Source organism: Bubalus kerabau, chromosome 22 (genome assembly GCF_029407905.1).
Source record: "Bubalus kerabau isolate K-KA32 ecotype Philippines breed swamp buffalo chromosome 22, PCC_UOA_SB_1v2, whole genome shotgun sequence".
NCBI lineage: Eukaryota > Metazoa > Chordata > Mammalia > Artiodactyla > Bovidae > Bubalus > Bubalus kerabau.
In genome coordinates, this window is record NC_073645.1 from 10,802,893 (window position 1) to 10,820,952 (window position 18,060).

General features: G+C 38.3%; 1 protein-coding gene across 25 annotated transcripts in view; it reads right to left on the minus strand.

The window, feature by feature from the left end:
• Nucleotides 1–18,060, minus strand: part of PRKG1 (protein kinase cGMP-dependent 1) — a 1,681,227-nt gene that overhangs the window by 1,212,436 nt on the left and 450,731 nt on the right. For all 25 annotated transcript variants that reach the window (XM_055561124.1, XM_055561106.1, XM_055561119.1 and 22 more), the window contains one exon: nucleotides 16,951–17,117. In XM_055561124.1, coding sequence (XP_055417099.1) covers nucleotides 16,951–17,117 — 167 coding nt within the window. The remainder of the gene's footprint in view (nucleotides 1–16,950; nucleotides 17,118–18,060) is intronic.

The following is an 18,060-nucleotide window of genomic DNA, read 5'->3' on the forward strand; positions in this document are numbered from 1 at the left end:
AAATAATTATTCACTTGAAAGTAATAGCAAACATTACATTTTAAAATACTTTTTAATAAAATTAAATATATTTTAAAAACAAAAAATTCAGTAGGAACCACCCCAGTATTTTATACTTTTTGGAAATCTAATTGATGTCTGGCTCAATAGAAGGCAGCTACATTAACTGCTTCTGTAATCAATCAGCTGCTATATCACATTATTGGGTTTCCCAGGTGGTTCAATGGTAAGGAATCCTCCCACCAATGCAGGATACCTGAGTTTGATTCCTGGGATGGGAAGATACCCTGGAGAAGGAAATGGCAACCCACTCTAGTATTCTTGCTTGAGAAATTCCATGGATAGTGGAGCCTGACAGGCTATGGCCCCTGGGGTCACAAAAGAGTTGGATACAATTCAGCAACTAAGCAACAACAAATATTACATATCATATGGCCTTTAGAAAACTCCCCTGTACACTCATGAGAGAGTAAGACAGAGGGCAACAAATAACATGCTGCTGCTGCTGCTGCTAAGTGGCTTCAGTCGTGTCCGACTCTGTGCAACCCCATAGACGGCAGCCCACCAGGCTCCTCCATCCCTGGAATACTCAAAGCAAGACACTGGAGTGGGTTGCCATTTCCTTCTCCAATGCATGGAAGTGAAAAGTGAAAGTGAAGACGCTCAGCGATGTCCGACTCTTCGTGACCCCATGGACTGCAGCCTACCAGGCTCCTCCGTCCATGGGATTTTCCAGGCAAGAACACTGGAGTGGGGTGCCATTGCCTTCTCCGAATAACATGCTGGTATTATTATAAAAATAGTTTTTGACCTCAAGGAGCCCCTAAAAGGGTCCAAAGACTTCACTTTGAGAATGCTGCATTAAGGATACTAGTTTATATAATGTAGGAAGAAATTTCCAGTTTTCTACAAGGAATTTTCATGGAGGATTTAAAAATATTTATGAGTATCTACATAGGAGGAGGAGAAGTGGATGAAAGAGAATGAAAAAGTTGGATGGCATCACCGACTCAATGGACATGAGTTTGAGCAAGGGAGATGGTGAAGGACAGGGAAGGCTGATGTGCTGCAGTCCGTGGAGTCAAAAAGAGTTGGACACGACTTAGTGATTAAACAAGAAAAATATCCATGATTTATCCATTTAATCTGCTACAAGTAAAACAACTATAGTCATAAGATAACTACTTTGATCAATCTTCTTCATATTCCTGGTTTAGTTGGAATACTTGTACCTCCACAATCTGACCTCTTAGCTGAGCCTTCCAATGTGTCTCCACTGTCATCAACGTGACATCTCCAGTGAGTTGTCTAACTGGCACTTTAACTTCACATTGTCCAAATAGCATTCTTAATTTACTTTCTTAAGCATAAATGCCTTTCACTTTTTGCCATCTCAGAAACTGGCACCACCATTCACCTATTTAAATAAAAAAACTACAAGTCATTCCCAATTTCTCTTTCTCTTACTCCCTATCATAACTAAGAGCTGCCAGAATATATCATATCTCCCCCATCTCCCATGCTGCCATCCTAGCCCGAGCCAAAATTCTATTTCACTTAGATTACTGCCCTAGCCTCCCAAATGGTATCCCTGCTTCCTCCACCACTCTACAATGTGTGTTTTCCAACCTTTGATTATTAGAGCAATTAATCCATTCTTCTACCTATAAAACATAAATAGAACCAGGTCTGATCTCAACCTAAACTCTACTGCTTTTCCAGTCTCTTGAGATATAAATAAATTACTGGCTTGGCAAAAATGTTGGTTCAGAGTTTCCCACTACACCGTATAACTGAATGAACTTATTGGCCAACTCAATACTTATAGGCTACTACACGTACCCTTGCCTCTGTCAACCTCTCCAACCTTAACTCATGCCATTGCCTTTTTCTGTCTCTTTAACATTCACCCCATCTTCCAGCTTTGCTACTTGCCATTGTCCTCATCTGGAATTCTCTACCCACACTGTGTGCCTGGTTCTTCCTTGTCCCTCAGGTCTCAACTCAAATGTTGCCCCTCTCAGGGAAGCCCTCCTTGACCTATCCAGTAATTACTAGACCCATCTTCATGATTCCCTCCTACAGCATTCTGTTGTATTGAAAGCATTCACAGCACTGGTCACTATTGGAATGTACGAACTTATCTCCATGCATGTTCTTTATGCTTTCCCCCTACTACTATCACCAGGATTGAAGCTCCAGAAGAGAAAGGCCCTTGGACAAATAAATGAATAATAATCAAATAAATGAATTAGTGAATCAAGGTAAAGAAACTATTACAAAAAGAACTTCATTGAATACTTTCTTTCTATTGTCAACTGTTGAGGGAAATACAAAGAATTTCATATATTTGTGAACTACATTCAGTCAAATCCAAGCTCCGCTTTATCTGTAACACCCTTTCTACTTTTGTAGAAACACACCATACGGAGGGAGAGGAAAGGATGGTAGTTTAGCAATGCCTTCTATGTATATATGTAACCTAATTCTGAACACAAAGAAAAATCTGCTGAAACATTTTTTCCTATTTCATATGTCTTTCACCTTTAGAACTGATATAATATATAATAATTCAAATTCATAGAATTAAATGAAATTTCACAACTTTCCACACAAGTCATCTTAATTTTCTTTTAAGAGAGTGGCATGCACAGTGGTGCTCATAAACCTATCAACCGTTTTTCCTTTGCAGACTAATTTTTAATTCACATGAGAGCCTTTACAATTATTAATTTTCTGTTTTTCTTGTAAATTTGAAATTTAACCATTTATAGAAGCCTATTGTTACTGTTCAGTTGCTCAATCATGTCCAACTCTTTGGAACCCCTTGGACTGCAGCACGTCGGGCTTCCCTGTCCTTCACTATCTCCTGGAGCTTGCTCAAACTCATGTCCATCGAGTCAGTGATGCCACTCAACCAGCTCATTCTCTGTCGTCCCCTTCTCCTCCTGCCTTCAATTGTTCCCAGCATCAGGGTCTTTTCCAATGAGTTGGCTCTTCACATATTCTATAAATGATACTATCATCACCCCATCATCTCCTGGAAGATAATATGAACTCTGAGAATGGATAAGTTCATGTAAATTCATACACACATAAATGGACACAAAGTACAAATATGTTCGTGTGTATAGTTCCAACGGGATGAGTCAGTACAAATCTTTGCACTGGAAATCTTTAAAAAATGGCTTTAGTTTGAGGGCACGAACTATGCACACATGCACACAATTATTGAATGAACCACTGGAGAAAGCATAAATCTGCATTAATAAAATGCTGAAGGCATTAAATATTCTAAACCATTATGAAATACAATAGAATAACATAGGAATGTAAAATGATGATCTATAAACATGAGCTATAAAATGTAACATTGATTATGTTTTTATAGTTATAAAAAACATTAAAAAGAAATTGATGAGTATGTGAATGGCTTTCTATGAAAATTATTACAATATGCTATTAATTAAGCTCTGCTGGGAATAAATGCTCACTTCCTTCTTCTTCCAGTAGGGAATAAATGAGTTTTAAAGGAACATACTTAATATTTGAAGGAAAATTTTAAACACAATTAATTATGATTTAATGAAGAGTTTTGGTTTTCCTCTGAAAATACACCATTGTGTATTTGTGAAATAGAAAACTACCTTTCATAAAAGTTTGGCCATCTTCACAAGATGCTTTTTCTAATATGGCTTTGCTATTAATAAATTAACAGAGTAACTTGCTTTGATAATGCAAAGGGTACAGAATAACCTAACTCTTCTTGTTAAATAACATGAGACTGCAAAGAATAAATAGCAAGTAAACAATGCTTGGGTTTAAAAGCATTTGCTCCCATATAGTCTTATGAAGAACTCTAAGATAGTTCTGTGATACAAAGAAAGCTACTTATTCTGATAAAGTTTGACAAGTTAGGCAAAAAAAAAAAAAAAGTACCAAATAAATCATTAATGTAAATACACTCAATAACAAGTCTTTGATATTTTAATATGCATGAAATGTGAATTCCAAGGAATTGATTTTAATACTATTTTAAGTCCTTTAGCATAATTCTAAATCTGGGTACTACTGCAGGAGCTTTGGTACAAAAATATTTTCATCAGAATGGAGTTTATGGAAGGGCCTAAATATAAACCATAGAGATAAGACTTGTCTTCATATAAAGATCAGACTGCAATCTTCCAAAGGTACAGTAATTAAACTCAGATAAAGTATGTGCAATCACAGGCTATGTTCCTCAGATGTGGAGTCATAGGAGAATTTCAGCAAGGACTTCAGATCCGCTCAGATCTTCCCTCGAGCGCGGCAGGTGTTGCCGCGGTAGTCATGCCAGGCGGGTTCAGTGCTGGGAAGTAGCGCCCTTCTCCCCTGCCCTTTCAGACTGTGCCAAAACCATGACTAACCATTCAAGGATTTTTCATTAGAGGGATGGATATTAAAAGCATTAGTCTATCCAGCCTCCCACAAAAATCATTGGAAATCTTGTTAAAGTCCCTGAAGAAATATACATCTATGTGTTCTCAAAACGAACCCTCAACAATTTTAGAATCCTGTTTAGTGTTCAGCACGCAAACTACCCCATAGTCTCACGAAAGGATGACTGAAGTAAATTTCAGCTCATTAGTAAGAGATCAACAAATGGCACCCCACTCCAGTACTCTTGCCTGGAAAATCCCATGGACGGAGGAGCCTGGTGGGCTGCAGTCCATGGGGTCGCTAAGAGTCAGACACGACTAAGCAACTTCACTTTCACTTTTCACTTTCATGCATTGGAGAAGGAAATGGCAACCCACTCCAGTGTTCTTGCCTGGAGAATCCCAGGGATGGGGGAGCCTGGTGGGCTGCCGTCTATGGGGTCACACAGAGTCGGACACAACTGAAGCGACTTAGCAGCAGCAGCAGCAGCAACATGTTCTTACACTATTGTCAAGAAGGAGTAATCCACATTTTCTTTTCATTTTTTTCAGCAAAGCTGTTTTGGTTTTAGCTTTCATCAAAAATATATTTTTAAACTTTCAAATTTGCCATTCTCTAAAAACTGTAGAATAGGATATTGATATTTTAGCAAAATGAGCCCCCATAGAAATATATCCCATTGAGAATAAAGATGTACATGTGTGTTTAGTTGCTCAGTTGTGTCCAACTCTTTGTGCCCCCATGGACTGCAGCCCGCCAGGCTCCTCTGTCCATGGGGATTCTCCATGCAAGAATATTGGAGTGGGTTGCCATACCCTCCTCCAGGGGATCTTCCCAGCAAAGGGATAGAACCCAGGTCTTCTACATTCCAGGCGAATTCTTTACCACCTGATCCACCAGGGAGAATAAAGATAGTTGTACCTTTTTAACACAATCCATGACCTACTTAACCAATTTCAGATTACTTTTTTGAAAAAAGTTGATACTTTTCTTAACTCTCATCTCAAAAAAGTAAGCATAGCAAGTTTTAATTATTTTGGCTTTCAAGAGTCTTCAAAAGTAAAAGCTAAATGCTTAACTTTTTTCCCCCACCATTAATAATTTAGAAAGAAAATGGAGAACTATATACTATTATAACTACAACATGGTAAGACACTCTATAAAATCAAACAAGGACCTAAGTAGCCAAATCAGTATTAAGAACACTATCTTTCAAAATATGTCATTTTATGATAACAATGTTCTTGATTAAGCATCTCACATATCTCTTGAATTTTATAAAAAAAATGTTACTACTTCATAATGGTACATATACATACGTCCTTATACATTTTAGCCAGAAAAAAAGAGTATTAATCACCAAATCATGGCATCCAGTCGCATCACTCCATGGCAAGTAGGTGGAAAAACAATGGGAACAGTTACAGACTTTACTTTCTTGGGCTCTAAAATCATTGCAGATGGTGACTGCAGCCATGAAATTAAAAGATGCTTGCTCCTTGGAAGAAAAGCTATGACCAACCTAGACAGCATATTAAAAAGCAGAGACATTACTTTGCCAACAAAGGTCCATCTAGTCAAGGCTATGATTTTTCCAGTGGTCATGTATGGATATGAAAGTTGGACCATAAAGAAAGCTGAGTGCCAAAGAATTGATGCTTTTCAACTGTGGTGTTGGAGAAGACTCTTGAGAGTCCCTCGGACTGCAAGGAGATCCAACCAGTCAATCCTAAAGGAAATCAGTCCTGAATATTCATGGAAAGGACTGATCCTGAAGCTGAAGCTCCAATCTTTGGCCACCTAACGGGAAGAGCTGACTCATTAGAAAAGACCCTGATGCTGGGGAAGATTGAAGGCAGGAGGAGAAGCGGATGACAGAGGATAAGATGGTTGGTTGGCACCACCAATGAATGGATATGAGTTTGAGCAAGTCCAGGAGTTGGTGACAGACAGAGAAGCCTGGCATGCTGCAGTCCATGAGGTTGTAAAGAGCTGGACATGACTGAGTGACTAAACTGAACCCTATTCATCATATCTGTCACTAAATGGCTTGTGGTTATTTCCAGATATAGAATCTACACTCACAGGAAAATTGTCATCAAGCATATTCAAAAACATATTTACTGTCCCCTGAGGACAATTTATAAATTGTTTAAATATGATGGGGAAAAGAAAAAAAAAACAGAGGCAAAAATGTACTGCCTTTCCAGCTTCCTGCTTTGAAAGAGACAACTCTTCTTTATATTATAAATGTGGATCTATTCCTTCGGAGATAATATCTCACATCCCTAATTTATACACATACCTTCAGGGACATACACATACTTATACGTACACAGGCATGAGAAACCTTGCCTTCCAGTATCCTTATAAAGTTACAAAAAGCACAAGCCAAGAAGTACACTGATATATTTGACTACATTACAAGTAATAACTTCTCTTTATCAGAAGAGAAGGCAATGGCAACCCACTCCAGTACTCTTGCCTGGAAAATCCCATGGACAGAGGAGCCTGGTAGGCTGCAGTCCATGGGGTCGCTAGGAGTCGGACATGATTCAGTGACTTCACTTTCACTTTTCACTTTCATGCATTGGAGAAGGAATGGCAACCCACTCCAGTGTTCTTGCCTGGAGAATCCCAGGGACGGGGGAGCCTGGTGGGCTGCCATCTATGGGGTCGCGCAGAGTTGGACACGACTGAAGCGACTTAGCAGCAGCAGCAGCAGCTTCATCAGAAGATTTCATAAAGAAGGGAAAATACATGCTACAGATGAGAGAAAATATTTGTAATGCATGTAATTGACAAAGATTAAACTCCAAAATATGTAAAGTCAACCAATGAACAGAAAAATGGACAGAAGACTACAACAGACACTTCATAGAACACAACAGCTTATAAACATATGAAGATGCTCAGCTTCATAAATAATCCGGATCAAAATACTGGGAACAACCCAAATATAATCAGTAGCAGAAAGGATAAAGAAATTGGGTAATAAAACAGAAGACACTACTGGAAGAAAAATGAAGTAGCATAAGAATACTTGCAGTATTACCTGATTTATATAATACAAGATACAAAGACACCCCAAAGAAAACATGCATATTTTATATAAGGGTGAGTTTCTAAGAGACAGATTTGGAGGTTGGGTTCTCATAAGTTAACTTATAAGATATTTGTTCAGAAAACCACAGACTGAGAAGCTTGGAGTTTGGGGAAAAGATAGGAGATGTGTTCAATTCAGCCACAGGGAATTCCTCTTCTACCCACACTAAATTTCTCCAAGCAGATTTCTTCTAATCACTGCTAGAATGCCTCCTGAGATGGTGTTCTTGCCATGACGTCAGACTGCTTCATTCACTTCTGAAACATATTAATCAGCAGAATATTCACTCTCAAGAAGACCCAGTGTAGACTTCCCTATAACTTGCATTTTCTCAGGTCATCTAAACTCATGAAGACCAGTTCCCTTTTCATGTGACACTGTTTTCAGCTTTTAAAAATCAGTTATCATTTCCTCCTAAACCATCCATCCATACAAGACATGTCACTCGCTAAAAATAAATGTCATGCTTCCTGAACTCACTCAAGTGTATTCAAGTCTTTTTGGAAGCTTGGCACCCCAAAATAAACATGATACCCTGTGGGACATCTAACTATCCTAGATCCCTGTTTTTGCCACTAAATTCATAACTGAAATATATTTCAATATTCACACTTAAAAATTTAAAATCCTCTTTGCTTATAACATTTTTCTAAATATATTTTATTTTCTTTTGTTTTTAAGTAGTTGTTAAGAAACAAAATTCAACTGAGTAAATTTTAAATATCTTATTGGTTTTAATTAACAATTCATGAATTGGACAGTATTCAATTGAGCAGCTAAGAAAGGAAATTCAAGGAGCTGTACAAAATAAAAGATTTTTATAGGCATAAAGGAGCGGGAATAAGGAAGCTACGTTAGAGGAGAAAAAGTGGATTGGTTATGACGAGGTCATTTTCCTTTTAGGGATGGCAGGATCCTACCTGATAGATGACCTAACTGGTGCTAATTAAGAGTCAAAACTATAAGAGTCTCAATTTAGTGACATGGGACTCTGCATAAGTGGCTGAATCTGGGGTCTGTTGTCTTGTTTTTAACACAGGACAAAAGCTTGTTCTTTAGCATTAACATGATAAGCTTGATCTAGTAAAGGGACTGCAAAAATAACTTTAAATGCATTGATATTTTAACTACCCTAAAGATAGCTTTCAGATGAACATGAAGCACTCATAAGGCCAAAAGGCACCACCTGACTTTGGAGAATAAAACGGTCTGTTTCTTGTGTTAAATTTGTTGTGCTAATTCATATGAAAATACATTCAATTCCCTCTTACTCTTGGATAGTGTTTTGAATGCCAACTGACATGGTGAGGCTCTTAACTAATGTTCAATTTTATTAAAAAAAATCCCTCTTTGAATGTCAGCTTTCATATGTTATTTAATTATAAAAACAGAAAAATGTTTCAGAGGAAGGAGTAGGGGAGCAGGAGAGAACTTGTAGTATGAAACTGAGTTAAGTTTACTGTTGATAGTGAGTGGCTAGCATGATCCATGTTCACACTGAAGAACAAATAATGCTGGACATCAGCTTAACAGGCAGACCTGGTATCAACCAATTCACTGCAAAGCGGAGCAGAAGACCAGTCTTCAGAAGACAAAGGGAAATCTCAGTGCAATTAACAACAGAATCTAGAGAGTGGATGTGACTGCAGCCACAAAATTGAAAGACGCTTGCTCCTTGGAAGAAAAGCTATGTCAAACCTAGACAGTGTATTAAAAAGCAGAGGCATTACCCTGCCAACAAAGGTCTATATACTCAAAGCTGTGGTTTTTCCAGTAGTCATGTATGCATGTGAGAGGTGGACCAGAAAGAAGGCTGAGTGCCAAAGAACTGATGTTTCTGAATTGTGGTGTTGGAGAAGACTCTTGTGAGTCCCTTAGACAGTAAAAAGATCAAACCAGTCAAATTCTAAAGGAAATCAATGCTGAATATTCATTGGAAGGACTGGTCCTGAAGCTGAAGCTCCAATACTCTGGCCACCTGATGTGAAGAGCCGACTCACTGGAAAAGACCCTGATGCTGGTAAAGACTGACGGCAAGAGGAGAAGCGGGTGACAGAGGATGAGATGGCTGGATGGCATCACTGACTCAATGGACATGAATTTGAGCAAACTCAGGGAGATAATGAAGGACAGGGAAGCCTGGAGTGCTGCAGTTCATGGGGCTGCAAAGAGTCAGACACAACTTACAGACCAAACAACAACAATCACAGATCACTTAGCATTAGCATAAAAAATCCTACTAAAAATCACCTGCATGATGAGTTGAAAAATTTTTCCTTCTTAAACAAAAAAATTTTTTAAACCTGTGAGAGAAACAAAATCAACACTATTGATGGTAGACAGAAAAAAGAGAGCCTTGAGAGTATCAATACATGGCCGACTCTAGTCCTAAATAATAAAAGCTCAGCGGTGGACCAAGATTAAGCTAAATTATAGCTATGCTCGTAAAAAGAAAGAAGGAACTAATAAGAGAGGGATCAGGGCAACGCCATATATAAGGACTTAATAAAAGCTGTTATCATTAACAAGCACTCTGCAAAATAAAAATTAAAACAGCTTGATGGTTTCGCTTAAAAGTTTAACTTAAAATAGCCAACAAAGAACACTAAACAGATACTTGCCATTTTTAGAAAATAACATGTAATCTATGCACTTCCACAGTGAAAGATCACAGAAAATCTGTAAAAGCAGTATCTCTAAGCACATCACTTCAATGCATATAAACTACACATTTTTCAATACAAAAATATTAAATCAGATTCCCAAAGAAGGTGTTTGCTTTACATTACCAATTCTCAATTGCTAAATCAGAATTTCTTTTGGATGACGGTAGTTGAAGTTTTGGGCTTCCTGGGTGGCGCTAGTGGTAAAGAACCCACCTGCCAGTACAGAAGACATAAGGTTCAGTCCCTGGGTTGGGAACATCCCCTGGAGAAGGAAATTGCAACCCACTTGAGTATTCTTTCCTGGGAGTATCCCAGGGACAGAGGAGCCTGGTGGGCTATAGTCCACGGAGTTGCAAAGAATTGGACAACTGAAGTGACTTAGCAAAGATGAAATTTACCTTCATGGAAAAAAAGAGGGCAAGAATATAAAGATATTAACAAATATTACTCCATAATTAAGACCAAAATCTATTGGTTTAAGAAAATAAGCTGTATTCAATTATTTTGTAAGTCATTTATATATTTGAAATTTGATTAAAACATAAATCAAGCCTTAGCAATTTGACCCACTGCTACCTTAAGTAACTAATACTAAAATAATTCTAAACAAAACTTGAAATTAAAACTTCCACTAGCCAGTAACTATAAATATCTGAAAGTTATACAACTCATTTTGCTTGAAAATACATGATATATTTACACTACTTCCAGATTATTTTTTCCCTGTCATCCTAATTAGTTAAGTCTTAACATATGACTATTGTGTTAAAATGATGAGAAAATTTGGCATTTAGGTATGCAATAATATTTGGGACACTACCTAGGCTAAAACAAAAATCACTGAAGGCACATGTTAAACAAGCATTTTACGAAGAAAACTTCATTTAACTGAAGAGAGGCGGGAATAATTGGAATGGTTTTCCATGTAAACTCCTTGAGTGTTTTTCTGAATGTTTTGATAATAAGCAAGTTTGTGAAAGATCCTCTAGTCTCTTCATCCATTGTTGCTATGGTATACTGTTTATAAATATTAATAATGTTCACAAATGAAAAAGAATCCATCTATATCAAGAAGAGTGCCATCTAAATTTTGAGAAGATTAAATGTGTTGATAAAAAACTAATTAAGCAATGAAACATTTCCTCAATTAAAACTTATAAAAATTTAAATTACAAGATTTGTTATTTTAAATTATTTTCACATGAGAATATTGGCATAAAATAAGCCAAAATTACATGGAATTGATTAGAATTACAACTTGGGGGCAGATTCACATCAGGTTATAAGAGCACAGTCATTTAGTGAATTTAACTTTAAGCAACCAACACCATAATTGCAAAATGTGTGACTTTGACTACTGATACACTACTTAGAACCCTGTTTTTAAAAACATAATTGAGATGACTTGCTATGTAGTCAGTCTAGCAGCAAAAAGAAGATAAACAAAATATATTAAAATTAGCTTGATGAAATGTGGAAAAATTAGTGTATTTACATTTACCTAGGGAAGCCTGCCATGGATATTTCTTCTTTGTTATAAATATATTTTTATTTACGTGTGTATATTTGACAGAGTGCATTTGTGCATAAAATTTTTGTTGCCCTTCTTCGCAGATCCCATTATCGTGTAACATAAGATGTATTGACTTTATTTCATAGTATTTAAGTTTTCTTAATGTTGTATCCTGATGTGAAGATCTGACTCATTGGAAAAGACCCTGATGCTGGGAAAGATTGAAGGCAAGAGGAGAAGGGGACAACAGAGGGTAAGATGGTTAGATGACATCACTGACTTGATGGATATGACTTTGAGCAAGCTCCAGGAGTTGGTGATGGACAAGGAAGCCTGGCATGCTACCGTCCATGGGGTTGCAAAGAGTTGGACACGATTGAGCAACTGAACTGAACGTTGCATCAAAATATTTGAGATATGGGGTATTGAGGAGAGGAGAAATGACCACCACCCAAGGACTTTGCATCCTTTTCTGGGGAAATGGCTTGTTTGTTTTCTTTATACACAAGATTATTATATCATGTTAGGCAGAAGTATAACCTTATTATTGTCTTTACTTGGATATTTTGGTATAGTTTAAGGAGATATGTACGGGTGCCATGTTGACAAGGAATGGACCTGTGATGGTTAATTTTATAGGTCAACTTGCAAGCCCATGATACCGATATATTTGGTCAAATATTAACCAGACATTTCTATGAAGGTACTTCTTTGCTGGAATTAACATTTAAATTAGTAGTCTCTGAGTTAAAGCAGACTGCTTTCTTAATGTTGATAAGACTTCATCCAATCAGTTGAAGTCTTATCAGGAAAAAAGACTGATCTACCTGGAGGAAGGGTGAATTCTGCCAGCAATCCAATGGCTTTCCAGTCTCCACAATCATGGAAGTCAATTCCTTAAAATAAACCTCTCTCTCAGTACCCGGATATACACACACATATATCCCATTGGCTCTTTTTCTCTGGAGAACCATCACCAATACAGAGTCCCATAATTAAGAGCTTGAGCTCTGAATCCAGATTACTTGAGTTCACTCCTAACTATACTATAAACCAGGTGGGCCTCAGTCTTCACATCTATAAAAGGGGATAATAAATACTAGCCCTTACCTCACAGGATCACTTCGAGAATTGAATAAATTTTATACACAGAAAGTGTTTAGAAAAAGCATGCTCTATATGCTGGACATTGCTGGGAGCCGGCATATTGCATATTGAGTGAGGATCTGGAATAGCTCAACTGGAATTCTATCACTGCCGGGAGCCAGCGTGAGGCACTCCGCCCATGACAAAGGTCATGAGGAAGGAGGCTCGGCATACGCAAAGGCGGGATCGAGCCTCAGGAGTCCCCCTGGAAATTCTCGAGCATCTACCCCCAAAACCAGAGTCTGCCTACTTTCTGCTTTGTGCTTTCACCTACACCTCTGACTTTACGGGGGGCTGTCCCCCACTACCTCTCTCTGAAAAGAGAGTTAGCTTACAGCTCCAGTTAATAATTCCTGGATGTGACAGTGTTTCAACCTACAAACTCCTTTGGAAATCCTCTAGCCTGCCTGAATGGGTTTTTCCGGCCACATGTGATTGTTCAGAGCCTCCCAACTGTGAGAGGCAGGAGATGTTCTAAACTGCCTAAACACAGATTCCTTTGAGTAGTTAAAAGATTGATTAGAAATTGTATTGGTGAAGGGTTTTTCACTTGTTGGGCCAATGTTTGCTGCTAAGTCTCCATACTCCTTACCTACTGTGTCCTTGGCAGTGTATTGATTGATATAATGGGTGTATAGAAATGTAAAATGCAGCTTTGTCCAATGCTTTTTGGAAGGCTGGTGCCTGACTTTGGAATAATCACCTTTGGAGAAAAATAAGTTTCTTAAAATGTTAACAGGCCTCCGGGCCAGAAGATGATGTCAATCACCTGAACTTTTGCATATGATAAGTTTGAAAGCCTGGCTTAGATTAGAACCAGGAACTGCTGTCCTTGCATGACTCCACCCCTTCCCCCATTATCCTCTATGCATACCTTAAGGTATAAAAACTACTATGGAAAATAAAGTGCGGGCCTTGTTCACTGAAACTTGGTCTCTCCATGTCATTCTTCCCTTTAACTTCCGGCTGAGCGTCCATCTGGAGCGCGGATGTCCTCTGCGACCATTTATTTGCCTGGGCTTCTAAGACCCACTCGAGAAGGTGTCTAAGGTGGGGCACCTTCCGCTATTCGAGAGGGCGCCTGCGGCCTCCGTGGTCAGAGCTAACCTGGTGTCACGGGTTATATTGATTTTCCGCGTAAACCAAGCCACTCAGCTTCTTTTCTCCACTGAATTTTCCTACTGAGCTATCCTTATTTCAGCTTCTTTTCTCCACTGAATTTCTTCACTGAGCTATCCTTATTCTATTACTCTTTGTATCCTTAATTAAAGTGTAATTAAGCAGTTGTTCCCTGACCCTCGCCTAGCCGTCTCTCCTTCGAATACCCTGGATCAGCCGGGGCTGGTCCCCGGCAGGACATTGAGTTCTAAAAACTAACAAATATTAAGTACAATTTTCAAGCTCCTTCTAATATAGTTAGTAAAGTTGAAGTTAGTCTTAGAAAACAGAAACAGTATGAATTAAACAGAAATTTTTAGAAAAAATGTGTGAGGAAAACTGAACATATAGGTTTTCAAACTACTCATTTCTAGAATGGAATTCAATCAGTTCAGTTCAGTCACTCAGTCATGTCTGACTCTTTGTAATCCCATGGACTGCAGCATGCCAGGCTTCCCTGTCCATCACCAACTCCCTGCTACTGTTGCTAAGTGGCTTCAGTCATGTCCGACTCTGTGTGACCCCATAGATGGCAGCCCACCAGGCTCCCCCATCCCTGGGATTCTCCAGGCAAGAATACTGGAGTGGGTTGCCATTTCCTTCTCCAATGCATTAAAGTGAAAAGTGAAAGGGAAGTTGCTCAGTCATGTCCAACTCTTTGTGACCCCATGGACTGCAGCCTACCAGGCTCCTCCGTCCATGGAATTTTCCAGGCAAGAGTACTGGAGTAAGGTGCCATCACCTTCTCCGCACTAACTCCCTAAGCCTACTCAAACTCATGTCCATCATGTCACTGATGCCATCCAACCACTTCATCCTCTGTCATCCCCTTCTCCTCCCGCCTGCAATCTTTCCCAGCATCAGGGTCTTTTCCAATGAGTCAGTTCTTTGCATCAGCTGGCCAAAGTATTGGAGTTTCAACTTCAGTATCAGTCCTTCCAATGAATATTCAGGGCTTATTTCCTTTATAGGTTGACTAGGTGGATCTCCTCGCAGTCCAAGGGACTCTCAAGAGTCTTATTGAACACCACAGTTCAAAAGCATCAAGACTTCAATAGTCAGCTTTCTTTATACTCCAACTCTCACATCCATATATGACTACTGGAAAAACCACAGCTTTGACTAGATGGACCTTTGTTGGGATATCAATGAGTATTTAAAATGACTGAAGTAAAGTACACTCTGCTTTATACAATATCTGTGTTCTTAAAAATGTGCCTGGTCAATAAAATACATAAGTAATCAAATAATATGAAACTATTGATATAATATCATCTCAGAAAGGCTTTAAACTTGGTTTCTAAATGTTAATAGTTCTTAACATTCGCCTCTATATTTATAGTCTCCACTTGGCCTCTATATATTTCTTCCACTTCTCTCATTGCTCCTGCTCACTACCCACATCCACCCTTTCCCTATAAGTTCACCTCCTTTCCCTGCAATTCTCTGCCAAGTACATATTGTTTGTGTTTTTGTTTCCCATACTTTGTTTTTGTCAGAGGAAAGCCTAACAAACATTTACATCCTTTTGGCGTGGGGAGAAACTTTGTAACACTGACACAAAGCTGAAAATTATAAATAAAAAGTGATAGAAATTAATAAATATCAAATGCCTGATTTCAGTATGTCAAGAAAGAATCACAAAGAAAAATTAAAAGGTGAATGACGAATGTAGAAAGAACCTTTTTTACACACTCTCAAGTATTTAATAGAAATAATATTGATTGTTACTCTACAATGTTTTACACTTTACATTATATAGCCACACAACTTACTCATAGTAACTTCATAACAGTCCTGCAAAGAAGGTAGAAAGCAAGATTTCTCAGCACAGGCACTAAGGACAGGGCATGCTTGGTTGTGGGCCACGCATTGCCTGTTGATTAGCACCCCTGTTCTTTGCCTACTAGACACCAGGAGCCTCCTTCATGCCCACCCTTACCCAACGTGTGACAACCAGATGTCTCTGAACATCACCAAATGTCCCTGGGGGACAGATTCATCACCAGTGGAGAACCATGGCCAGAAAGAAAGAGAATCTCCTTTTTCATAAGCTGGGTGAAACAGAGAATTGACTTGGCCAAATACACCTCTCTTCCGAATGACCTGTAAAACCGGCAGTTCCAGGACACCAGCACAAATGCTTTGTAAAACACTAACTGCCGCCAAATAAATCGATTTGTGATCTTTCTAAGCCGACTGTCTTCTCCTATAGACATCGTTGAACTCACTTTCTTCTCAGCTGATTCATTCATGATTTCAGGCTTTTTCATCCCCCAAAAGGAAAACATGCCATTATAAATTTCAGTTTAAAAAATTTATAATGTGAAAATATACAGAAGCATAAAACATATTTATACAGTGCATGCCTCAGTTTTTATAAGCAGTTTCTATCTTAGTTTGTGCAAGACTTATGAAACAAGCTACCACTCTTAATAATCATGAAGTTAATACACTACCCAACCTTTATGATCCACCTCTATCAGACACATAGGAGACACTGAAAACATTCTCTTTTTATAGAAGCAACATAGCAAAAAGCTTACTGGGAGGTAAAAGTGGAGCTGAAGATACTTTGATTATCTGACCAAAAATACTTCCAATAGACTTGAGCTTCCATTGAAGCTTTGAGTTTGCTCAGTGATCTGACAGTGTGTGGTCTTAAGTAGGGCAATAAATAGCAACGTTTTCTTTCATGTTATCCTTTCCCCATGTCTGAAAAAAGACTAGATTTTCATTTTAATAATTCTAAACACAAACACTTCAAATGATTAATCAACTTCTGTGTCTAAACAGTGTTCTCCCTCTTTTCAAACTGTTTCTCAACAACAACAAAAAAGAAAAATGGAATTGTCTCATGTAATGCACTGCCATCTGTGTGCAGGCTGATAAGATGAAAAGAGAATATTTGAATGTCAGGGGAACGTGGTTACAAAGCATACCTTCCATGACATACACCAGTGACCCCACATCTCCTTCTTTGATGATGCAGCTGTCTTTGCCGTACTCCACTGGGTACATACAATCCACAATCTCTTGGATCTGTGACAGCTCCAAGTTCTTCATAAAGTCATTGTCAAGGATGGCCTCCTTTATGAGATCCTTGGACCTGCGGTAAGAGAGGGAAGATTTACTGGCGCAACTGACACGCACTTTCACGATCTGTGAGGTTGAGCACAGCCTGTGTCAGGCATACATTTTCTTCTTAGGAACCCAAGAATTTCCTGACTGGCCCAAGAGTAATTCCATGGAAGCAGGAAAGACACTGAGAAATTTCCCTTTAAGTAAAGTATCATTAAACGAATATGGGACCAGTAAATAAGCAAAATCACAGAGTTCCATTTTGCTTCAGGATTTTTTTTAAGCCCAAAGACTGTTGTCAAACCAATGGACAAACATCTTAAATTGAAGCTTGAAACTCAGCTAAAGAATGAATGGGAACAAAATACGACAAAATTTTATAGAAGAAACACTATTATTACTATGTTTATAAATTATAAAAGAATATCAGGATGTACTGTGCTGCACACAATTATAGTAAACACAATATGTGTACTTATTTTTAGGTGCCTCTTCCACCAGATATTATGCTCCCTGGGGGCAGGGACAGTTTGTATTTCTTTTCTCTACTCTATGCCCAGTGTCTACTATAATACCAGTTATATATAGTAAAAGTGCTCAAGAAAAAAAATGATAAAGAATTGATATTTAATTAGCTGTTCAGAATATCTGATATACATGTGAAAGTTCTTTATCCATATCTCATGCTTCTTTAGAGAATATTTATCTCTTCAAGCAGCTTACATGGAGGTAACCAGGCGGATAAAATTCTATTGAACAAGTTGTTTTACACGACACAGCTTAAACGTGGGATTAAACAGGTAGTCTCTAGGAAACGTGTTTACAAATTCTCTAATTGGGATTCAGTGGTTCACAGGAAAGTTTTTCAGAACTTGAAAGAGGGTGATCATTTAATTCTCTGGGAAAAGAAATACCAAACAGCTTCCTGGGATATAAAAATCAAAGTAAAGGGAAATGGAGAAATACTGCGT